The sequence below is a fragment of the Anas acuta genome, chromosome W (assembly GCF_963932015.1).
Source record: "Anas acuta chromosome W, bAnaAcu1.1, whole genome shotgun sequence".
Classification (NCBI taxonomy): Eukaryota; Metazoa; Chordata; class Aves; order Anseriformes; family Anatidae; genus Anas; species Anas acuta.
The window spans coordinates 12,913,850-12,940,140 of NC_089016.1; the positions used below are offsets into that span (position 1 = coordinate 12,913,850).

Genomic DNA, 26,291 nt, shown 5'->3' on the forward strand with positions numbered 1-26,291 from the left:
GAAGTTTATACCAGTAATTTCTCCTAGTGGTGTAGACCATGTTCCTGTGCAGGCTTACCAGCACAGCTATGCTGCTTATAGATGTGATTTATTTATTTATTTTCCTTAAGCACACATGATAGACAGGCTGAAGAAACTACCACTAGCTGCAACAGTATAAAATCATTTCAGAAATCTCTATAGTAGATCGTAAGGGGGATTCAGCAACAGACTAATTTCCCGAAACAGTTTGGTCTGCCATACAGTTTTGGTCATCATACATTCTTTCTTTAATGTTTATTCTCAAAGTAGCAGTGATATGTACACAGCTTGCAGTTTTGAAGCCTGTGTCTATTGTTCCTTTCAGCCATTATAATCCTGGACAAAAATGAACTTGTTGCAAAAAGGTGCAAAGCCTATTTCTTTGAAAAAAGGACCACTCAAGAGATTCCTTACTGTGGATGGAAGTACTTTGATTCACTCCTAATCACAGGAGACATTCGTCTTCCCAGAACATGTCAGAAAGCTACCTCAAGCCCTGTCTCAGCAACAGTTGAGCTTCAGCACATTAGAAGTATTTTTAAGAAGACTTTCTATTTAAAGAACCCAAACATCTTTCCTATTCCTTTATTTACATGTTTGTTTTTTTAATGTAAACTATAAGATTGATTATTTCAAACTGAAACATTGCATCAGGAGATCTACAGGTTCAAGTTAAAGTCTAATTGGAAAAGTGTTCTTATTGCAACTGTTCTAGCTTGGTGAGCAAGCTGCACGTAGCCAACTGAAAAAAAGGAGCAGTATGATTTTTCTCCTACTTCAACTTCAATTTCAGCATCTTGAATCAAATGGTTCCTTTTTAATTATCCTGACTTTTAAGTATTTTCCTTTATTTCTAAATTTTCTCTTTCCTTTCACAGTAATGGATTTTTCATACTACATTTTATCCTTCAATAGCTCTTCAGCCTTTCTTTCCTACACCTCTAGTCTGTTAGATCAGTTTTTCTTTCTTGTTCCTAAACTGCTGTTTGTAACACTTCCCAAATGTCTCAAACATCATGTTTGATCAAATTTGTTTTCCAATTAAATGGAAGATTATTTTCAAAAGTAGAAAACTGAAGTTCCTTTATCTTTTCCATTTAATGCCACTTTTGAAGTAAGAAAAGGATGCTAAAGGGATTTCTATAGGTAATGTAAACTAATGGTCCAGTAAAAAATGGTCCAGTATTGTATGATAGAATGGCCAAAGGAGCCTTTAAGACCACATGTCTTTTGGCCTTTTTGAATCCTTTGAGGACTGGATTTGCCAGGCCTTAAATATACATGTTAATTCAAAGGAACCTTTTAGCCAGGAGGAAAGTGATTATGCAGGATTATGGATCAGGACTTCACGTCCTTTTCCAGCCTCAATATTTACACTAAAAGCAGACGAGAAATTTGAAGAAGACTAAGAAAAACAGGAAAAAGAAAAAGATGATAAATGGGAGCTGTTGGATAACCTACCACCTCCATATCCTAACAATCCACCCCTGGCGGCTCCCCCTCCGGTGGCTGTGGTATCTCCCCCAGTACCACCGTTGCCCCTGCCTCCACCACCAACAGCACCGGAATTAGACCGACCTCCGGCTGCATGTATGAGAAGTAGGACTGCCATATCTGAGAGAGCTTCTCTATATCCCTTAAGAGAGGTACCCCTTGGAGGCTATCAGGGAGGCATCGGGTTTGTGGCAGTCCCATTAAATACCACAGATGTATTCAAGAAAGAAATGGGGACCCTATTAAATGACCCCCTCGGAGTAGCTGAAAACCTGGACCAATTCCTAGGCCCCAATACTTATACCTGGGAAGAAATACAGTCCATTTTAAGAAACTTATTTACTGCTGAGGAAAAGGGAATGATTAGGCAAGCTGGAATGAGGATTTGGGAAAGACAGAATCAAGCAGGACCCCCAGGAGACCAAAAATGGCCAAATGTGGATCCCCACTGGGATCATCAACAACCCCAGGGAAGACAGAATATGAGGGATTTGAGAACATTAATCATACAGGGAATAAGGGAAGCGGTTCCCTGAGGACAAAACAATAAAGCATTTAATGAACAACAAGGGAAAGATGAATCTCCAACAGAATGGTTGGAGAGATTAAGGAAAAGCCTACAAATGTATTCAAGAATTGACCCAAATACAGTGGTTGGAACCGCACTCCTTAGAATACAATTCGTAGCTAAATCCTGGGGGGACATAAGAAGAAAATTAGAAAAGCTAGAAGACTGGCAAGAGAGAGGATTAGAAGAATTACTTAGGGAAGCACAGAAAGTATATGTTAGGAGAGATGAGGAAAAACAAAAAGCAAAAGCCAAGATCTTTGTAGCAGCAGTAAAAGAAAGTCAGGAAAAGACCTTGTCCAGAGAGAGGAGAAAAAAAAGAATAGAGAAAACCCCTAGGGGTCAGCCTTGTCGAGGGAAATAGACAATTCCTGCCTGTTACTATTGCAACAAGAAGGGACATGTTCAGAGGAACTGTCGTAAGCGGGAACAAGATGAGAAAATATCCAAAGAAGAATAGGAGTGTCAGGGACTGTATCTTCTGAGGACTTTGTTATAAATGAAGTCTCAACTCCCTCTGAATTTAGTAACATAAAAGAATATTTATAAAAGGCAAGTAAACAGCGCTGGGTGCACGGGGAGTCTATGCTCTACCAACACGCACACCCAAACGTCGAACTTTCCAAATATATATAGGACATTGCTGTTACATATTTACAAGAAACCTGAGTACGCCTATACATATGGATATCATATCCCCGCTTCATATTATAATTCTCTTTGTGGTGGTCGTTGTGTGTGAAAGGCTCACGGTTTCCCCATCACCATTAGCAACCTTTTGTTCCAGACTGCAGGAGCGGTTTCAACTGTCTCCCTCTTCTTCTGCACATGCTCTGCCCACCACAAGGTTCCCGAAAGCAACAAAACGTGATTGCTTTGCCCGCATTTCGTTAACCCTTGAAACCACACTAATAATATTATTATCATATAACATTAAACAATAAACAATAAACACAAAAAACAACATGGTCTGAACTTTTGGGTAGACCTGTGCGGTGTCAAGAGTTGGACTTGATGATCCTTAAGGGTCCCTTCCAACTCAGGATATTCTATGATTCTATGATTCTATGATTCTATGAAATGTTAACAGTTCTAACCAGCAACCCCCCCAACAACTTCCGTGCCTTAACAGAGGGGAAAACAAGCAACCCTAGATGGCAGGGCATCGCCTCAATCACCCTTCTTTATTTCCTCTAAACTCTTTATATTCCTGATTAACATCGTTAAGTGATGTTATCACCAACCACAAGGCTTTCTGACCCCCATCGCCACACTCCCACATCTCCCCCTTCTTTATTAATATCAACCATTTTTCTGACACGAATTACCACTCCATATATAACAACTTCAACATCAACGGAACCCTTGATAAAACTATTAATTGGTCCCCATAAAGAGGAAGTTTTATTTTTAGTGGACACAGGGGCTGAAAAATCCATTATTCAAAAACTTCCAAAAGGAATAGAAGAAGGGAAGACTTATATGTCAGTAGTAGGGGCAAAAGGAGAGCCTTTTAAGTTACCTGTCCTGAAAGATGTGGAAGCAGAAACAGAGGAGAAAATTTGTCTTAATGATTTACTTTTGCTCCCTGAAGCAGAGTACAATTTACTAGGAAGGGATTTGATTTTGAAATTAAACTTGAGCATTCAAAGCCAAGGGGATAAATTGCAGATTAAATTATACACTTTAACACAAAAGGATGAAGAAGTCATTAACCCTTCAGTGTGACAGATCAAAAAGGAAGTGAAGTTTTATCCGGTTGTTGATTGGTGGTGCCCAATATATGGGCCCGTTGGTGTATCTTGTAATCCTATTTTGTTCTTAAACATTTTGAGCATGACAAAGAGGAAGGCAGGAGCATTATCTAAGTAACAGTTTAGAAGTTTTGATATATTGGTGTTTGGTCATCGGAGGGGGGGCCTGACTGATCATCAAAGTGGTAGAACGGAGAGACTCACTTCTTTGGTAGTTTAGGCTTGAGTCCTGGGAATTTGGTAAAATGGGGGGAGAGCGAATTTATTTAGGAGGATTGTAAAAAATAAAATAAATAAATAAATAAAAAGGAATGGGTAATGTTCAGAACAAAGGCGTTTTAAAGAAAAGCCCTGTTGGTTGCATATTGGCACACTGGAAGGATATTGTTGGAACTCTGAACACAGAAAGTAACAGAACTCTCATTAAGTATGGCAATCAATGGAAGCCACTATATAAGCTTGAGAATGGAGCTAAATGGCCACTCTATGGATCAATTGACTATAACATTATAACAGTGTTATATATGGAGTGGTAATTCGTGTCAAGAAAATGGTTGATATTAATAAAGAAGGGGGAGATTTGGGAATGTGGCCATGGGGGTTGGAAAGCCCCGTGGTTGAGATAACATTAGACTTAACGACAAGGCCATCAGGAATATAAAAGAGTTTAGAGGGAACAAAGAAGGGTGATTCAGGAGACTCCATGCAGTCTCCAGTTTCTTGTTCTCCAGCTGGTTCTCTTGTTCTCCAGTCGTTAAGGCATGGATGTTTCTGGGTGTTTGCTGTTGTTGTTACATTCAAAGTTGTTTGACCAATGAAAAGTTGTTTTGAAAAGAACTGCTGTGGAGAGAAGGGTATCAGAGGGGAGCCTACCCTCAAGATAAAAAAGGCAACACAATGAAGTTACATCAATAAAGAAGCAGGAAAGAGAAGTGAGGAGGAACAGGCTGTCAGAATGGAGACCAGGACGGGAACAGGCACTTTGATTGCCTCATGAAGATAGGTTCGGCCAGACTCAGCAAACTGCTCAGAGAAGCTCGTACAGAAAGTTGCTGGAAATAGGCACACTGGAGCTGGAGAGAAGCTCGAGCTGAAAGAAGCGGACCCGTGCACACAGCTGCCTTTCGCTGGTAAGCAGTTGCGTGCTATAGGGAATCATACGTCCATAGGAACAAAGACTGTCCTGGTAATCTTACAGCTTATTCTCCTTATTAACAATCGGACTGTTTATGAACCTGAAACATGGGACCAAACTGAGGTCAAGGTGTGGGGCTCTGCAACTAGAAACGACAAGGTTGCAGTGGGATTGCTCGGCACCTGGCGAGCAATCTCTGAGGCCTTAAAGAGCCATGTGGGACCACAGTCACAATCGTGTGGCTTGCCAGATAGTGAGGGAGCTGCGGGCTCCTTTACTGATCCTACTGCTAGCCATGGGCCCCTCTGCTGCTACAGCCATCGAAGGCTTTTGCTGTTACGCCCCCTGGTGACCTGGAGGTGCCTTTTGACCCAGGCCTATTGGTCTTGAAAAGGAGATGGATATGTTTTTCTTCGATCTGGGAAGAACGGGATACATAAGGCCCAAAGACCGAGTTGCTTGACAACTTAAAGCAAGACATATTGTTCAAAGGGAATGGAAAATGGAGACTGTAAAGTCATGGAACTTAAAGGATTTTTTGTTACCTTTTCTGATTGTACATATGTTTAGGTGTACTCGAGTTTAGTATGTAAAGCAATGTTCTATATATTTAGAATGTTTGATGTTCGTGTGTGCGTGTTGGTGGAGCGTAGACTCCCTGCACACCCAGCGCTGTTTACTTGCCTTTTATACCTTTTAGAAATATTTGTTTTATAAATATTACAAAATTCAGATTGAGCTGAGACCTCATTTATAACAACAGTATCCTGCAATTAATGTTGTTTTTGAGGAGAGAAGGAAAATGGGATGAAGTGTCGTACGCAGATATGTTTTTCACCCTCCAAAATCATCTGGAGTGGCAAAGAGACTGTGGAATGGTGCCACCACAGGACCCTATGTTACTCGCCCTTGAGCGAGAAAATAATAAAGAACTTAAAGGTAATTTGAAGCGGTGCTGCTCAGCATGTAGCATTGGACAAAGATGTACTAAAATAAATAAAGCCTGCCAGGCATCAGAACAAGATCTAACTGATTTGCTTAAGCCTCCCTCTCGATCACAGGAACAGGATGCGGACTCAGATGGAACCTCCACTCCCCTGGATAGCCCTGTATCCTCCTGTACCAGGAAAAAAACAGTTCTAACAGTCTTACAAGCACCTCTCCTGGAGGCGGTAGGGTCAGATGGTGGGACGATGCTAATTAAGGTACCATTTTCCACCACCAATTTAGAAGCATGGAGAAGGTTTGCTAAGGATTACAGAAATGATTTGGTAAGCGTAGCCAAACATTTTCAGTTTATTATAAAACAGCATAATCCTGATTGGAATGATGTGCAGTTATTATTAGACTACATGACTGAGATGGAGAAGCAACTAACTTTAAAAACTGCCAGAGATTTGGCTGAGAATCAATATGCAACTACTGGAGGGGATGTTAAGGAATATTTTCCTCTTCAGGATCCAAAATCGAATGCAAATAGATCTGCAGATATGGAGAGGTTACAGGCATATCGGAGTGGATTTCAAAAGGAATGGAGAGAGCCATTCCCAAAACCATAAATTGGTCAGCACTATATGCAATCAAACAAGGTCCCTCCAAGTCACCATCCAAATTCTTAGATCGACTAAGGGATGTGATGCATCGTAACACACCGCTGGATCCTGGGTCAGAGGTAGGAATACAACAGTTAGTCTCTGTTTTGGGGACAGTCTACAAGTGATATTAGGTGCAAGCTTCAGAGGCTGTGTCCCACAGAAAGCAGAAACCTAGAAGTATTGCTAGATGAGGCATGGAGAGTGTTCAGTAGTAGAGAAGAGAATTATAGATAAGGACAATGAAGGGTGGTGGCGGTTGTTAGAGAGGATGAAGAGAGGAAACCTAGACAAGGACTGTTTTGATTAGGCAGGGACCAGTGTGCGATATGCAAAAGATATGGCCACTGGAAAAATGAATGGCCAGAAAAACGGAAAGGCAAGGAGAAAGGATGAAACAACCAGAAAGGAAGAACAGTGGCTCATGTGAAGGAAGACTGACGGGGACCTGGGGAATCCACCGGTTATAATGAAGCTAGGGAAGAAGCAAGAGGAGGTAGAATTTTTGGTTGATACAGGGGCAATGTATTCAGTCTTAAACCAAGCCTTGATGCCCCTGAGAAATTATTATAACATGGTAAAAGGGGCAACTGGCCAAAGTGAGAAGGTATATTTTTGTGAACCTTTGAGATATAAATTGGGAAAACAATGGGGCATCCACAGCTTTCTGTACATGCCCAACTCCCTGAAAGCACTATTGGGGAGAGATTTATTAGAACAATTGGGTGCAACAATTAAATTTGAAAAAGGAGAGATTACTCTGGAGGTAAATGATCAGTGGTATATCCAAATAATGAGTTTGTCCTTAGCAAGTGCTCCTATGGAAGGAAGAATCAGCAAAGAAATTATAAACCAGGTATGTCCTGGGGTATGGGCCACCGATGTACCAGGGAAAGCAAAAAATGCTCCATCTGTCGAGGTCAAACTTAAGGAAGGACAACAGCTGATAAGAATCTAACAGTTATTCCCTGAGGAAGGAAGATAGGGAAGGAATTTGACTGTTAATAGAAAAATTTTTACTACTGGGGTTACTAAATGAATGTGAGTCCAATTTTAACACTCCCATATTACCTGTCCGTAAACCTGATGGGTCATACTGGTCCATACTGGTCCCCTGCCTGGGGAAGGGAAGCAGTTACAATATGTGGACCATATCCTGATTGCCACCAAGACAAAGGACGATTGTATGACTTGGACGGTGAGTCTGTTGAATTTTTTGGGACCAGGGATACCGGGTATCCAAAATGAAGGCTCAAGTGATGCAGTGTGAAGTGATTTATCTGGGCTATGAAATCAGTGCAGGACAAAGGACTTTAGGACAGGCCCGGAAAGAAGCAATATGCCAAACTCTGAGACCACAAACAATAAAGGAGTTATGAACATTCCTGGGAATGACTGGGTGGTGCCGACTATGGATCTATAACTATGGGTTGCTTGTTAAATCTCTATATGCACTAACAAACACCGAACAGAAACACCTCGAATGGGATAACGAAACCACACAAGCCTTCGAGATGCTAAAAAATGCCTTGATGTCGGCCCCAGCCCTAGGACTTCCAGATGTGAGTAAGCCGTTTTTCCTTTTTTCCCATGAGAAGAAGGGGATTGCCCTGGGAATACTGGCACAAGATCTCGGCCCGTATCAACAAGCAGTTTCCTACTTTTCCAAGCAGCTGGATGCAACTGCAGTTGCAGCTGTAGTGCTAAACATCCAGGAAGCTCAAAAATTCACCCTGGGCCAGAAAATGACTGTGTTGGTGTCCCATACAGTATCTGCAGTATTGGAAGCAAAAAGTGGACACTGGCTTTCTCCACAAAGGTTCTTGAGATACCAGGTTATAATGGTAGAACAGGATGATGTGGAGATAGTAGTCACTAACATTGTCAATCCAACCTCTTTCCTCAGCAGAAACCTAGGAGAACCAGTGCATCATGACAGTCTGGAAACCATCAAGGCAACATATTCGAGTCATTCACCCGCACCTTGGAATTGACCCGAGGCAAAGTTGTGAATATCTATACCGATTCAAGATATGCTTTTGGGGTCATACATGCACATGGAGCAATCTGGAAAGAGAGAGGATTATTAAACTCACAAGGAAAAATATCAGGCATGCAGAGGAGATCCTGAAACTATTGGAGGCAGTCCAGCTCCCTGAGAAAGTGACGATTATGCACATTAAGGCACAACAGAAAGTGAACTCAGAGTTGGAAAGAGGAAATGAGCTGGCAGACAGAGAGGCAAAACAGGTAGCCAAGGTAAAGGTAAAAACAGAAGGGGCTTTGATCCCTGATGGGCGAATCTCTCTAGAAGATAATCCAGAATATACTAAGGAAGATCAAAAGCTTATCACAGGATCATATAATAAAGAAGGGTGGGCTCACACTCCACAAGGGAAACTGATTATTTCCTCCTATTTAACATGACTTCTGATAAGGGAAGAACATAGGAAGAGGCATGGGGGGCAGAGTCCCTATACATGTATAAACACCTGACTAGAGACATTGTAGCTAGAAGTTTATACACCACTGTGAGACAAGTGACTCGGCAGTGTGATCTTTGTCTCCAGACTAATCCCAAGAGCACCCCCAAACCGGAAATGGGCCAAATTGGGAAGGGCAATGGGCCTGGGCAACAATGACTGATTTTACAGAACTTCCAAGAAAATGGGGGTATCGATATTTATTAGTATTAACTGATACCTTTTCAGGTTGGCCAGAGGCATTTCCCACCAGGACAACCAAGGCTCGGGAGGTAGTTAGGATATTATTACAAGAGATAATACCGCATTTTGGGGTTCCAGCAACCATGTCTTCTGATAGAGGACCACACTTTATCTCAAAAATGGTACAGGAAATCAGTTGCGATTTGGGCATAGACTGGCAACTTCATACTCCATATTGCCCTCAGTCTAGTGGCCAAGTAAAAAAAATGAATCAATTAAACAGCAGATTGTGAGGTTGGGGCAAGAGACTAGCTTGACCTGGCCTCAGTCCCTTCCCTTGGCTCTCTTGCACATATGAACTAAGCCAAGAGCAAAGGAAGGACTAAGCCCTTTTGAGATCTTGTATGGAGGACCTTATAGAATACAGAAAGCAATGTCCACACAGGTTGGGGATGAAAGCATGACCTCTAATATGGTGGCATTGGGCGAACAACTCAGTAAAATTGAGAAACACATGGCTGGGACTTGAAGTAGGGGTTTGGATAGTCCAGTGCATGATATACAACCTGGGGATTATGTGTATATAAAGTCTCTTGCAGAAAAGACCCTAGAGCCACGATGGGAAGGACCATTCCAGGTACTCCTGACAACTTTTACTGCAATCAAAATTAAAAAGCAACCTGCCTGGATTCACCATTCTTGAGTTAAGAAAGCTCTCACGTCAGGATGGACGTCAAAACCAGCTGGAGGATTGTGGCTACAATTGTGATGCTCACAGGACTGCAAGATGCCACACAGGACTATGAAAAATGGAAAAAACACAGTTTCAGGCAGAAAGTAGAAAATGGAGAGTATTTTTTTCAGGGACCAGGGGATAAAAATAAGTTAGTAGGGAAGAGGGAAATGAATTTCCTAAAGTAGATAGAAAAGGGGGGATTGAAGTAAGAAATTGATGCTAAAGGGATTTCTATAGGTACTGTAAACTAATCAGGACTGAGACAGGAGGGCTCCAGAAGATAAGGGATTTCTATATGTATTGTGAACTAATCAGGACAGGACTGAGACAATGGAAATGATTTCCCAGAACTCATTGTAATAAAGACCACCCTTTCGGGGAAAGGTTATGAATATGTATAGGCGATCCCTTACCTGTGAAACCCCTTCTGTATAAATACAAGATGAAGTACTGTGGTGGGTGCGCATGACTGTGGTGGGACTACCCCCCGTGCTGCCCAGTGCTGAATAAATATACCTACTTTGCAACTTTACAGGTCGTGGAGTCTGTTTTCCGCAAGTCACTTTTACATCTTACGGCAGTATGCTAATTATAAATGAAAAAGAATTGTGTGGGTGCATGACCCATTTATTGATGCCTACTGTTATTAATCTTCTATGGATAGCAGTAGTATCAATATGACTAGTTTCTTGCTAAGAACAACCTAATTATTTCAGCAATATGTTGGTGAATATTCCTCCTCCATTCAAAGCACAAAAATCCACCACAAATCCCACTGTGTATCAGTTTTCTCTCCTCCAAGCGCTGGATCATTTCCATCTTTACAGTTCCAGTACAGAAATACCTTCCAACTTCAAAGAGGTTTGTTAAGTAAGTTTCATCCATTCATCTTACTCTTACATCATTTAAGCCCAAATCCACTCATTTTCCTGAGAAGATGGATCTGATTACTTCCTGATCAAGATTCTACATTCTTAGAATATAAGATCCCAATACATAAATATGCATTAGCCAGTGCCTCCTTTGGTGCTTTATATAAATGCTCATTGCCTCAGTTATCAGATTGTCTAATTGGAAAGCAAGCAGTAAATTTAAATGCCTTCATAGTACTCTGACTCTTGAAAATCCTAAGAAGCACAGAAAAGAAAAAAACTCCCGATTCAAAACATCATCTTCAGTGCAGTACACAAATCTCTACAGTCATGCTAACTTTCTCCTCCTACCCAAGGAAGATGCAGAATGGAAATTTTAAAAGACAATATGAAAATGGTTCCCTTAAAAAAAATCTTAAATCTAGTGGTTTGAGCACTAGAAGTTTGAACAGTAGGCTTGAAGTAAGAAATAGATGCTAAAGGATTAACTGTAGAACTATAGCAGATCTAGAGAAGTCACTCAATGCTGATTTTGCAAGTTTTAGGTAACACAGATGTATACTGTAAATCAATCACAAGGACAGGAATAGGTAGGGTACTTACCTGAGGTAGGGAATATCAACGCAAAGACCCTAAAAGATAAGTGAAGAAAAGACTTCATATCAGCAAGATAAGGGAAGAAAAGACTCCATACACACAGATAATAGAAACTGGCTTGGCCTGCTGAAGTCTGTAAATGAGAGGAAGGGCCAAAAGTTTAACAGCAAGGAAGACTTCTGGCCTTCATCAAAAGACCAACAGAGTACACTGGATGACCACCCAGAGAACTCTAGCGCGCATGCGAATAGGGGGCAGGAACCTATGTTAATGATTCTTCAGTGAAATGAATATGTGTATATCCCATCAATATAAGCACCCTGGTAATAACCTTTGTTGGGCAAGTTAGGAGGAGTGATCCTCCTTGCACCCATCGCTGCAATAAACATACCTGCTTCATAACTTTCCTCGAGTTGTAAAGTTTGTTTCCATGTGTCAGGCTCAACACTCCTTATCACAGTAGACTAAATAAGAGGTTGAACTCATGCTTCCCATTTCCTCGATCAGTGACTGCACAACAGTCCCATGTTTAGAATAGACAGACAACCATTTCTCAGCTACAGATAGTTCCAGAGTTCCCAAGACTGCATAAAAAAATCAGGAAGGGACCCTGAAACCTGATAAATCAATGTTTCTGCCCAATACATGGGCATGGGTGTCTCAACCATGAGATACCTACCTCTTTGCATGACTTAAGACATATGATTCCACTTTAGGACATAGATTCTAGTTTTATTTATTTATTCTAGTCAAGCTTCACAGCAATCACCTACTAAGGGCATTTAGACAGAAAGTAGTTCTACAAAAAGCAAAGGGTTACATAAATTATTTTGTGTACTGACCTTGACCTACAATGAGTTCATGTACAGGTACCCATAATATAATAGCAATCTCTTAGCAGAGAAGTTCCTAAAGACTTGGTACAGAACTTTTTACAAGAGGAATATAGAAAGAATGCCATCCAGGCGGACTGTGACAGGCTTGAGAGGTGAGCCGATGCAAACCTCATGAGGTTCAAAAAGGCCAAATTCAAGGTTCTGCACCTGGGCTGGGGGAATCCCAAACCTGAATACAAGCTGGACAATGAGCAGATCAAGGACAGCCATAAAGAGAAGGCTATGGGGGTATTAGTGGATGAAAAACTGAATATAAGCTGGCAGTGTGCACTTGTAGCCCAGAAAGCCAATTGTAACCTGGACTGCATCAAAAGTATAGCTAGCAGGTCTAGGGAGGTGATTCTCCCCCCTCTACTCCAATCTCATGAGACCCCACCTGGAGTACTGCATCCAGCTCTGGGGCCCCCAACACAAAAAGGACATGGACCTGTTAGAGCAGGTCCAGAGGAGGGTCACAAGGATGCTCAGCGGTCTGGAACACCTCTCCTATGAAGACACACTGAGTGAGTTGAGGTTGTTCAGCCTGAAGAAGAGAAGGCTCCGGGGGGACCTTATTGCAACCTTTCAATACCTAAAGGGGGCTTATAAGGAAGATGAAGAATGAGGAGGCATGAGGAATGAAGAAAATGAAGGAAGTCACTTTTCATTTAAGTGTTTTAAGATGACCAGATGTACTAAAAATACAAACTTCCCTAATGACATTTCACATATCGAATGTGTATATATAGCAGATACACCAGAAGAATGTAGATACAAAGAAATGTCCAAAAAGTAAATTAAGCTGAAACTCCTACCTCATCCACCAAGAACTGTTTGACAAAGACTGTTCTTTCAAATTGAATCATTCAGTGAAATTAAATACTCAACTTTTTTTTTTTAAAAAAAAAGCATTTTCATTTTTTTGAAATTTGTTCTAATGACTTAGTCTTCAAATATGTAGATTTTTATATAAAAATGGGATTAGTGGAACTGTTAAACTTGCTTATAAGGGAATGTTGCAAGCTTGCTTATCTTTGCTGACAAGATGCACAAAAGATTTATTTAAAATTTCAGTTATCTAGAATCATAGAATCATAGAACAATTTAGGTTGGAAAAGACCTCTAAGATCATCCAGTCCAACCTTTAACCTAGCATTGCCAAGTCCACCACTAAACAATGTCACTAAGCACTACATCTACACATTTTTTTGAAGACCTCCAGGGATGGTGACTCAACCACTTCCCTGGGCAGCTTATTCTAATGCCGCATAACCCTTTCAGTGAATAAATTTTTCCTATTATCCAACCTAAACCTCCCCTAGAGCAACTTGAGGCCATTCCCTCTAGTCTTAGCGCTTGGTGCTTGGGAGAAGAGACCGATCCCCACCTCCCTATAGGCTCCTTTAAGGTAATTGTTAGAGTACAATAAGGTCTCCCCCAGCTCCCTCAGCCGCTCCTCATAAGACTTGTTCTCTAGACCCTTCACCAGCTTTGTTGTCCTTCTTTGGACATGGTCCAGCACCTCAATATCCTTCTTGTAGTGAGGGGCCCAAAAGTGAACACAGTATTCAAGCTGTGGTCTCACACACTGTTGGCTCATTTTCAGCCAGCTATCGACCAATACCCCCAGGTCCCTTTCTACCTGGCAGCTTTCCAGCCACTCTTCCCCCAGCGTGTAGCATTGCATGGGGTTGTTGTGCCCTAAGTGCAGGACCCGGCACTTAGCCTTGTTCAGCTTCATACAGTTGGCTTCAGCCCATTGGTACAGCCTATCTAGATCCCTCTGCAGAGCCTACCTATGCTCAAGCAGATCAATGCTTGTGCCTAACTTGGTGTCGCCTGCAAACTTACTGAGGGTGCACTTGATCTCCTTGTCTAGATCATTGAAAAAGATACTGAAGAGAACTGGCCCCAGTACTGAGCCCTGGGGGACACCACTAGTGACCAACCTCCAACTGGATTTAACTCCATTCACCACAACTTTTTGAGCCGGGCCACCCAGCCAGCTTTTAACCTAACGAAGTGTACACCAATCCAAGCCATTAGCAGCCAGTTTCTTGAGGAGAATGCTGTAGGAAATAGTGTCAAAAGCCTTACTGAAGTCTAGGTAGAACACATCCACAGCCTTTCCCTCATTCACTGAAAGTCACCTTGTCGTAGAAGGACATCAGGTTAGTCAAGCAGGACCTGCCTTTGATAAACCCATGCTGACTGGGCCTGATTGCCTGGTTGCCCTGTAACTGCTGCATGATGGCACTCAAGATAATCTGCTCCATGAGCTTCCCCAGCACCAAAGTCAGACTGACAGGCCTGTAGATCCCCAAATCCTCCTTCCAGCCCTTCTTGCAGATGGGCATCACATTTGCTAGTTGCCAGTTGACTGGGACTTCCCCTGATAGCCAGTGTGAGATATGTTCATCTGATTCGTGTCAGTATGGAACAATGCTAGGGCTGCATGGTATGATGAATGTGACCTTCTGTCTTACATACCTTTGTATAACCACAAGTCTAAGAAAAACAGAGTGGTTAATGTATGTAGTTCTTGTATCTTGCAAAGGAATGTTTTAGCAATTCGTGTCAATAGAGAGCTTGAAGGGAAATGTATTTGTAGGCTTTTCCTTGAAGTCTCTGATATCTGAGGGGTTTCAGAATAACTGCTAACTATTGTGACTATTGCATGGGACACTATGCAAGTCTCTGATATCTGGCCAGGAGATTAAGGAGACGGGAAGAGCTGAAGAACAACTAAAAGACAAAGCTTGCAGGGGACATTGCATAAGTCTCTGACATACAGCCAAGTTGGACAAAGGAGAAGGACAAGAGGGAGGAAGACTACAAGCCTTCAGCACGAGAGACCCCCAGAGACCCCCAGAGACACCACCGGAGACTGATACGCATGCTCCAGTAGGAGGGTTTGGATTCCAGAAACTAATTATAATAACCCTGGGTTTTTTTAGAAGTAGTAATGAATATGTATTAGGCTAGGAGCATAAAAATCAGCTGCTTGATGTAACTGGTGTGCATCTTGGTGGAGCAGAGACTCCTGGCACATCCAGCGCTGTTTGCTTACCTCTATTCCTTTAATAAACTGTAAACTTTAATTATAGTCCTATTTTGAAGACTGAGCCATTTATTACACCAGGACTGCTGATAAATGGTGGAAAGTGGCTTGGCGAGCACTTCTGCCAACTCCCTCAGTATCCTTGTCTGGATCCCACCTGGCCCCATAGACTTGCATATATCTAAGTGGTTTAGCAGGTTGCTAACCATTTTCTTGTAGATTATGATGGCTTCATTCTGCTCCCTGTCCCTATCTATGAGCTCAGGTGCCTGGATACCTGGAGAACAACTGGTCTTGCTGCTAAAGACTGAGACAAAGAAGGCATTAAGTACCTCAGCCTTTTCCTCATTTATTGTCACTATGTTTCCCCCAACATGCAATAAAGGATGGAGACTTTCCTTAGTCCTCTTTTTGTTGCTAATGTATTTATAAATACATCTTTTATTGTCTTTAAAAGCATTAGCTGCTGTTAAACTACTTAATCTCTGACATCAGCAGTACAATTAATCCTTATCAGAGCAAGCACTTTATATCATTGAAATATCTACTTCTATGATTCATTCTGGAAGCATGCTGAAAGCTCCTTCCCATTCCCTTTCCTCTTCCTTCCTTATAACAGTTTTGGCAATACTCTATTGGAGGGTTATAATAATACCCTACTTGGAGGGTTGAGTCCACTCCTGGGGAACTGAAACTAAGGCTAAAGAGGGACTAATATTCTGGCAACGAGGCTCTACATGAATTAAGGGCACCAGATAAAGGGGACAAGCCTGAAGGGAGGAAAGGGAGAAGGCAAGACCGGGTCAGGACCCTCCACTGTGGTGTGTATGGTCTACCGAGGGAGGCAACCCCTATGGGTATTGACCACTGATTGACAGGGCCTCGACTAGACTTCTCCCACACTAAGGTCAGGTTGTCCCGAGAAAATAACATAAGAACCTGTTTTTAAACCCATATAAAATCGTGATTAATTTTCCAGGAGCTGGATCACCCCAAAAGGCTGAACGGTAACACAAGCCCAAATTGACCCTGAAAGTGGGCCCAACCCCTTGATTGAAGGCATTTCCCACACCCTCAAGATTAGACAGCACAGAAGGATAAGAAATGCTATACTTCCTGGTATTGTTTTTACAGGGGCAATTGAGCCATGAGCAAGAATAGAGGAATAACTTTTTCATTCTGGGGGAGGAAGTGGCCAAGGCCTTTAACCTTAGTAACTGCTGGGTTTGTGGAGGACCGAGGGGAACTGAAAGTTGGCCCTGGGTAGCTGGCCTGGTCGAACCCAAGTGGTGGGTTAGTAATTTGAGTGAAGTTCATAATGGGACACAATTTTGGAAAGAGGAAGGAGGCCCATGGCAATTGCATTCATTGGATCGGGTATATACTGTTTAAACAGAACAAGAACGGTAGCGGTAGGAAAAAGCATTTGTAATTGGATTCTGTCTCCCGGATATGATTGTACTGATCCTGAATGTGGACCTATAAACTGTACAGCATGTATCGGGAAATGGAACGCCATAAAAGTCCAGCTGAGAAACGGGACTTGGATGAAATGCTCATATAGGGAATTTTTTGGATCTGGATGTGAAACCGTGGCAAGAGCACAAGCGGGGGGGGGGGGGGGCAATTTGACAGTCAGATCTTGAGCTGTCAGCGTAATAACACCACTAGGGAGCAGCATGTGGTAAGGGTCTACCGCTGGAGGTGGCAAGATGAGAATGGGAGACGAGTGTTCTTTAAGCATTTCTGGTCAGCTCGTAATATGACAGGTCGCCAAGGAAAACTTGATTGTAATTGTAAGTGGGAATCCAATGCGGGAGCTTGGAGGTATGCATATACGAGTACAAATGGGGCAGACATTATAACAGGATCACTCAGTGATAAGAACACTGTATTTTCATGCTCCAAAGAATAAAGAAGGATGGGATGGTCCTTTTCTAAAAGGGACGTGGGCCCTAAAGGGATATTATTAGGTGTGTGGCAAACATGCCTACAAGAGGCTACCCGAAAACTGGTCGGGAATATGCTATGTGGGGGTACATAAGACCCTTATTCTTTTATTGTGACAAATACAAGGAAATCATTTAGGAATATAATTATATGGTGATTTGTTGAGGGATTTTTGAAACAGCAAAGATCCTATGGCTTGCTGCAGCTGAACAAACCAAGCTACCAGGATGACTACGAGAAGTTCCCATGACAGTGTTCCCACATCGCCCGATTGAGGAATTTAGAAAAATATTGTTGCCAGCAGCTGGCTTCAAGGACGGGATCTACGTGACTGCTAATCACAAGGGGGTTGTTTTCTTGCAGGTGGGGTGTCGCGTTAAAGGGGTGTAGCTGATTAACCGTTACGGGCCCGTTTGGATTCAGAGTACTGAACCAGTCGGACATTCACCAAAACTGGGGGTCCGTTCGGACATTCACCAAAAACGTAATAACCGCCTGGGGGTCCGCTCAGACATTCACCAAAAACGTATTAACCGTCCGTTCAGACATTCACCAACAATGCATTAACCGTCTGGGGGTCTGGTTAGATTCAGAACACTGAACTATCACGGATAACCACCCTCACCCTAGTTGCATTAATGAGAGCTATCAGAATGCAATCAAGTATGGTTTATTACAGCAACAGATAATCAGGTTCTTTTGGATTGCCGGTGATAGTGACTATGTGCAAAGCAAGCTAGTATGCATGAAATACACAGGTGACACAGGTGTTACAGATGTTATACAGGTGTTATAGATGTTATAAGTGTTACAGGTGTTATAGGTGTTACAGGTGTTACAGGTGCGCAGCCTAGAAATAAACGCGTTAAAAGGATCAAAGACTCTAAAGAGATTTATAAGCAAGTATTCAGATCTCACCCAAAGGCGTCCCAATGGGGGGGGAAGAGAGGCTCAGCCCGTCGACTGATCCCAGGAGTCAGGAGGTCCTAAGGATGTTGTATGTCCTCGGGATGGTATCTCCCCTGACAATGGTATCTTCCCTAACATCCCCTCTCTCTTGGGCCAATTTATATTATTTTCTGTCTTCTAGGTGGAGCTTGAGTGGCTCTAGTCAAGCATATCTTAGTTATGATTGGTGTAAAGTTTTCCCGTCTCCGTTTAAAGTAATAGGCTCCAAGAAATTCAGAGCGCATGCTCAGTGAGGGGTGGTCGCACCTTGGAGGCGGGTAGCTTTTGGGATGGAGGTGTGTTTTGGTATTATAATGATATTATAATGAGCGAAAAGAACACTAGGGTACAGCATTTGTCAAAACATGACAGGTCTTTGGCTTAGGGTGGCAAAAAGTGCTGCTTTGTGCACAAGAACAATCGAGGCCCCACCTGATTACAGAGCCTAGCCGTGGTGTCTCCACTCCACTCCACGCTCCGTGGTGTTCCTTAGAGCTAGCACACCAAGTTTCCCCAGCGCGATAGCATCTAAGGTTGGGAGCCTAGGGAATGCAGTTATGCCCTACCCTGAAAGCCTCTTCAATGCTGTACCTTTTCCTTAAAAGTGTGAATGTTAGTTTTATTTTCCTAGTTACTTCAGGCATTTACACCACATGGGGTTGTTTTCTTGCAGTTGTTTGTCTGAGTGCTTTTGACAAATAATCTTGTGTGAGACACTATCCGCCCCTGTTAAGTTTGCTATAAAAGTAATAAAGTCGGGTAATAAAGAGAGAGCGTGATCTGACCATACTGGTGTCTGTCGTATTTTCGGCCGTTCTTCCTGCGACATCTGGCGCCCGAACAGGCTGAGACCCGCAGATGCTGAGAGATGCTGAGAGACCTAACAGACGCTGAGAGACCTGAGAGACACTGAGAGACTCCGAGCACAGACCCGAACAGAGAGATCGCAGTGAGACGTGGAGATTGATTGATACAGAGATCACGGTGAGATGTGGAGATTGATACAGAGATTGTGGTGAGATGTGGAGATTGATTGATACAGAGATCGCGGTGAGACACGGAGATTGATAGAGATCGCGGTGAGATGCGGAGATTGATAGAGATCGCGGTGAGACGCAGAGATTGATACATAGATTGTGGTGAGATGCAGAGATTGATTGATTGATACAGATCACGGTGAGACGCGGGAACAGAGGAATCGCGGTGAGACGTGGAAAAGTGACGTATTGCGGTGAGATGCAGGACATCCGGAGTCAAGTTGCTATGGGAGAGTGGAGGCGTCTGTGGAAATGGCAGCTGGCTATGGCAGTGGTGCAAGCTTTGTCAGTACAGTCTGGCACTGACAGACCGCCAAGTACGAAACCTGAGACCTCAGGAATGCGGCAGACACGAACTTTATCGTCGGTTCCTGCACCCACCCCGGTTCGGGGTATCACCTCTCCAATAAATCAATCAGTGGCAGAAATAACTAAGGGACTGTTGGAGAAGAGTGGGGGCTGACCTCCCCACCCCCCGCACTGGAAAATCTTGATAAAGCTGTGCTGCCAGCATATGTGCCGCTGCCAGGCAGCAATAAATCCACTCGGGATGCTTCGCCAATGAGAGGTGCAGCAGCAGCTTGCGAAAATCGACCTTCACTGGAGGAGTTGTTCCAAAAACTGCTAGTGAAATTCGAGAACTTAAAAATTACGTATTCAGAGCAGCTTCCTCTCTCGTCTGCCCCACCAGAGCCGACTCCCTCATTATCCGTCGCTACAACACTGTCGGCACGAAGGAGGGACAGGTGCTCTGACATCATACGTGATGCCATCATAGAGGGGCATAGGCATGCTACATCCTTGGCCTGCCCTATTATTATCGACCCTGTGCAAGGCACCGGGTTGTGGCAGCCACATGACTGCAAGCTTCTACAACAAGCTCGAAAAATGGTTTTGGACTATGGATTACAATCCCAGGCGGCTCGACAGATAATTCAATGGATTTTTCAGGCAAAACCAATGTGTCCACTTGACTGTCGAAACTTGGCGCGCTTATTGTTAACTCCTTCCCCATTGTTATTGTTTGAAAGGGAATGGTTGCAGTTACCACAGGGGGAAGCAGGTCAACTGCGTCAACCGGGGGACCCTCTGTATGGGATTACTGTAGAGACCTTAAAGGGAACGGGTCCTTATCTCAATACCCAGATTCAGTTGCAGTTCCCTGCGATTATTCATCAAACAGCTGCGCAGCTCGCACTGAGGGCTCTTCTTAGTCTCCCAGGGGAAAAGAAAGCACCTCCATTCGCATCTGTAGAACAGACCCCTGGGGAACCATATGCTAAATTTATCGATCAGTCCAGGCAACCAGATGTGGTGGCACAGAACTGTCAAAGATTTGCTTTTACAGTACCATCCATTAACAAACAGGCTCCGGCAAAGCACTATGAATGGCTAGTGCTTCCGCAGGGGATGAGGAAGTCTCCTACATTATGTCAATTATATGTGGCCTGGGCACTACAACCGATTCGGACAGCGTGGTGTGACATAATTATTTACCATGATATGAATAACATTCAGTTTGGTAGGCCAGAATGCTTCCAGGATTCATATTTAAAGTTTATTTGGGATACTTTGGAAGCAAAAGGGTTGAAGATAACCTCAGAGAAGGTTCGACAGAAACAGCCATGGTTATACTTGGGATGGCAAATATCAGACTCTACTATTCGTCCCCAGATAGGTGATATAACTATGGTGTTACATAATTTGATAAATGTACAAATGTTCCTGGATAATATTCAGTGGGGTTGCAAAATTGTATGGATTACTAATGACGACTTAGCTATATTACTACCTTTATTGCAGTGCAGGAGTGCAGAGCCACAGATTACACTAAATGACTACCGGCAGGCTCTTTCACAAATAGCTTCTAAGGTTGCAGCTGGCACTGCTTGCAGACGTATAGCAGACGTTGCACTCTCTTTCCTAATTAGCAATCATGTGTCTCATCCATTTGCAGTGATTGGTCAGTGGCAAAAAGAAAAGGGGGAGAGTAAGGGGAGACAAAGACAGAAACGGTATCAGGAGGATGCCACTGACACTAACAGCACGGGTAATAGGAGTAGTATAAGTGACACAGGTGATGGCAAGGGTGGAATGAGAGGGCAGCATTGTCGAGTTCTGGAATGGATTTTCCTACAGATTCAGCCAAAAATGAGTGTTCAAACATGGGCAGAAGCTATCACAGAGTTAGTACGTGAGGGTTGCTCTCGGAGTATTGAGATCAGCAGGCAGGAACCAGGAGATCTGCCAGGATCTACTCAGGATCATTTGGAATGGTGTTTACAGCAATCCATACCATTACAAGAATCTGTGTTAGATTACCTGGGATTGGTACATTCCTGAACTCCAAAGGGGCCTATCTGGCAAGTTATAAGATCATATAAATGGCAGATAGTACCACGGCTTTCGTCCCGACCAGTGGTGGGTTGCACTGTATACACTGATGCAGGTGTGGCAAGTAGGAAGGCTGTGTGTGTGTGGTACAAGAACGGAAGTTGGGAGAAATACATAATTCCGGAGGAGACAGGGGACTCATTACAAACATTGGCATTGTCTGCTGTTGTTTGGGCTTGTCAGTGCTGGATGCATGAGCTGATTAATTTCGTCTCAGACTCTTTGTATGTTGTTAATGTGGTAAAACAGATAGAGGATGCCGTGATATGGCAAACTAAGAGGGACAGATTGTTGTCATTATTTCTGCAGCTGCAAGATGCCATTCAGGGGAGAACTACACTTTACTGTGTTATCCATATGCATAGTCATCAGTTCTTGATTGGGTTAGCAGAAGGTAATTTACAAGCAGACAAATTGGTGAGTATTGATACTTTTTCAAGATTCATATGGGCAACGGTGCAGGGGGGAGAAAAAGCACACCTTGTGTATAGACATCTGATGGTGTTGCCATTATTAGAGTGCCACATCAGGTCAAGATGGATGATGGTCCAGCGTATGTCAGCAAAAGGGTTAGAAAATTTATGATGGCATCTGCGGCCGCACTTAACAACTTAGAAACATTGGTATGCTGGGCTGAGAAGCAAGCCCATGCCACGACAGAGATACTTGAGGAGATGTTACCAGATCAAAATAGTCTGTGACGTGCGCTCTTACAGGGTTGAGCTGCTATTGACTTCTTGCTCTTGGCTCAAGGGCATGGGTGTGAAGACTTTGAGGGAATATGCTGTTTAAACCCTTTTGATCATAATGAGTCAGTTCACAAATCCATTACTTTCCTGAAAGAGCACATGAGAAAGATTCAATATGATATCAGTCCTTTCTATCAATGGCTCACTGATTTGTTTGAAACGATGCATAGAAGGTTACTGGGATTAGTCAAAGAGGGATTAAGGATTCTGTTTGTTGTGGTGTTAATCATCATTGCGTGTTGTATTGTAATAACTGTGGTTAAAGGGTTACTTGCAAAACTGTTACATCGGGCTTGGTTTGCTCAAAAAGAAAAAGGGAGAATTGTTGAGGGATTTTTGAAACAGCAAAGATCCCATGGCTTGCTGCAGCTGAGCAAACCAAGCTACCAGGATGACTACGAGAAGTTCCCATGACAGTGTTCCCACATCACCCAATTGAGGAATTTAGAAAAACATTGTTGCCAGCAGCTGGCTTCAAGGACGGGATCTACATGACTGCTAATCACAAGGGGGTTGTTTTCTTGCAGTTGTTTGTCTGAGTGCTTTTGACTGATAATCTTGTGCAAGACACTATCCGCCCCTGTTAAGTTTGCTATAAAAGTCAGGCTATTCGGGTAATAAAGAGAGAGCATGATCTGACCATACTGGTGTCTGTCGTGTTTTCAGCCGTTCTTCCTGCAACAGGGAGTAGTGCCCAAAAATGGGGAGATAATGAATGGCCTCCTGAAGGAATCATATAGCATTATGGACCAGTTACCTGGAACCCGAATGAGGTAGTATCAGGGGCCCAAGAACCTATTTGAATCGAATAATTAGGTTGCAAGCTGTCCTCAAAATTGTAACCAATCAAACAGTGACGGCTTTGGATCTTTTGGCTGATCAGTCCACCCAGATGAGGAATGCTATCTTTCAACATAGAATGGTCTTCGACTATTTACTAGCAGAAGAAGGGGGAGTGTGTGGAAAACTGAATATTTCTAATTGTTGTTTACAAATTTATGATAATGGAATAGTGGTTAAACAGATAACAAAGGAAATTAGGAAATTAGCCCACGTGGAAACTTGGAAGGGTATGGATTGGGATTTGTTTTCATGGCTGCCCAGTGGACCATGGGTTAAAAGGATGTTATTTTTACTTTTATGTGGTATAATGATGTTATTGTTTATACCTTGTATGATACCTTGCTTTACATTATTGATATTCCGAATAATAAATAGTACCCAATTTGTGATAACTTCGGTAGAGAAGAAAGGTGATGTGTCAATAATGATGCTTAAGAAATGGACCCCCCAAGAACCGACTGATGAAATCCAGTTGTTACTGGCAAAAGTTGAAGAAGAGATACTAATTGAGAATATTAAAAGAAGATGAGGAATTGTAAGGAATGTTCCAGCAATTCATGTCAATAGAGGGCTTGAAGGGTAAACCTTGAGTCTCTGATATCCAGCCAAGAGATTAAAGAGAAAGGGGAAGCTGAAGGACGACTAAAGACAAAACTTGCATGGGACGCTGCGCAAGTCTCTGACATCTGGCCAAGATGGACAAAAGAGAAGGACAAGGACAAAGCCTGGGAGGGAGACTACAAGCCTTCAGCACGAGAGACCCACAGAGGGACCACCGGAGACTGATACGCATGTGCCAGTGGGAGGGTTCGGATTCCGGGAACTAATTATAATAACCCTGACTTTTCTAGAAGTGTCAATGAATATGTATTAGCTTAGGAGTATAAAAACCAGCCGCCTGATGTAATGTGTGTGCATGTTGGAGGAGCCCAAACTCCCCGCGCACCCAGCGCTGTTTACTTGCCTTTTATTGACCCCATAAATAAACCTTATAAAGCTAAATTGACTTGGAATTTATAACATCTAGAAAGAGCAATTAAATACAGCAAGGAAAGATGCCAGATATGGGGACTAGAGGCCATTATAAGAAAATGGGAGACACAGAAAAGGATTATTTTTCCCATATATTTTCTGGTCCTTGATTGAAGTATTTGCATTTAATAAAATACTTTTTGTAAGTACTTCTTTTTGAGATTCCATCAGTTTTGAAACTGGAGACTAGTACAACTTCAAAGTTTTGTGAACCAGTCTACAAAGAATGCAAATAGATTTTAAATGCATATAGAAAAAGCATCAAAATTTCTCAAATAGCAGGACTTGCACGAGTTCTTTATATTTACTACATGGATGCAGCAAGTACAATGACTATAACCAGATCATTTAAGGTAAGAATAAAAATCATTGTACCATTGAAAAAAATGGTTAAAAAACAAAAAAGCGCTAAAATTATGATAAGTGAAAATCAGCAACATAATGTTGACTTAACCATTAAGTAGCCATAGAACTTGGAAAAAACAATACTGGGGCACACCTAACTGGAAAAGCATTGTGTTCCACCATACTCCTAAAACAGATAACACGTGCAAGAAAAAAATACAATTACCTATCACAAATTTCAGTTCGCAATATGATACAGCCATTTCAACAGAAGTTTGTAGTGGAAACAGCTTTGGAAACAGAATAGGAAATTCCATCTTGACAAGTTTGCATTAAATATTTGTGTGAATTAAATTAAGTACAACTCAGAGAATCATGAAAAGCAACCAACGTATGATAATCTGAGCATGAATGAGAGCTTCCTGTCACACATTTAAATAAATATTCTTGTAGTTTTCTGCTTAGAAAAGAGCATAAATATCAGTCTTATATCAGACATGAATTTTATATCACACATTAATTTTCAGTGAAGTTTAGACACACCTACATTTTTCCTTACTGCTGTTACTGCTATGTAAAAAATCCCCATCAGAACATATTGTAGGGAAATCATCTTCATCATCTTCCACCACTAAATTTGAGAGAGAGAGAGATTATGTTATGGGAGTGAGAATTTTTTTCCAATTCTTTATTAAGCAAGAAAGATTTAAGGTCATCTTCATGGCTGTGGTGACTTTACTCAGCTGGGCAGCTGAGCTCCACCACAACCACTCTCTCACTCCCCCTCGTCAAAGGGAAAGGGGGAGACAATATGATGAAAAGGGTTCAAGGGTTGAGCTAAGGACAGGGAGATCACTCAACAATTATCGTCACAGGCAAAACAGACTCGGCATAGGGAGATTAATGTAATTTGTTAACTATTACTAACAAGCTAGAGCAGTGAGAAACTAAAAAACAAAAACAAAAACAAAAAACAAACAAACAAACAAACAAAACTAAAACCACATTCCACCCATCCACCCTCTTCCACCTCCTCTTCCCGAGTGGCACAGGGGAACACGGAATGGGGGTTGCAGTCAGTCCATAATGCTTCATCTCCTCTGGTCCTTCACTGTCACCCACTGCCCCTGCTCCAACATGGGGTCCCTCCCACGGGATGCAGTTCTTCCCAAACTGATCCTGCGTGGGCTTCCCACAGGCAGCAGCTCTTCAAGAACTGCTCCAACATGGGTCCGTACCACGGGGGCCATCCCTCAGGAGAAAACTGCTCCAACCTGGGTCCCCCATGGGCAGCAGTTCCTGCCAGGTCACCTGCTCCTGCATGGTCTCCTCTCCACGGGCTACAGGTCTGGCCTGGAGTCTGCTCTGGCGGGGGCTCTCCATAGGCTTCAGCCTCCTTCAGGTCAGATCCACCTGCTTCACTGTGGTTTCCTCCACAAGCTGCAGCGTGGAAATCTGCTCCACCATGGTACACCATGCCTTGCAGGGAGACAGCCTGCTTCACCATGGTCCTCTCCACAGACTGCAGGGGAACATCAGCTCCGGAGCCTAGAGTACCTCCTCCCCCTCCTTCTTCACTGACCTTGGTGTCTGCAAGGCTGTTTCTCACTCCTCTCTCTCCC

The 26,291-nt window shown here is 42.8% G+C and overlaps 1 protein-coding gene across 1 annotated transcript in view; it reads right to left on the reverse strand.

Moving 5' to 3' along the window:
- Positions 1-26,291, reverse strand: part of LOC137847423 (ceramide transfer protein-like) — a 194,028-nt gene that overhangs the window by 17,073 nt on the left and 150,664 nt on the right. Inside the window, 1 exon segment of the mRNA XM_068665698.1 lies at positions 25,217-25,300. Within this exon segment, the coding sequence (XP_068521799.1) occupies positions 25,217-25,300 (84 nt within the window).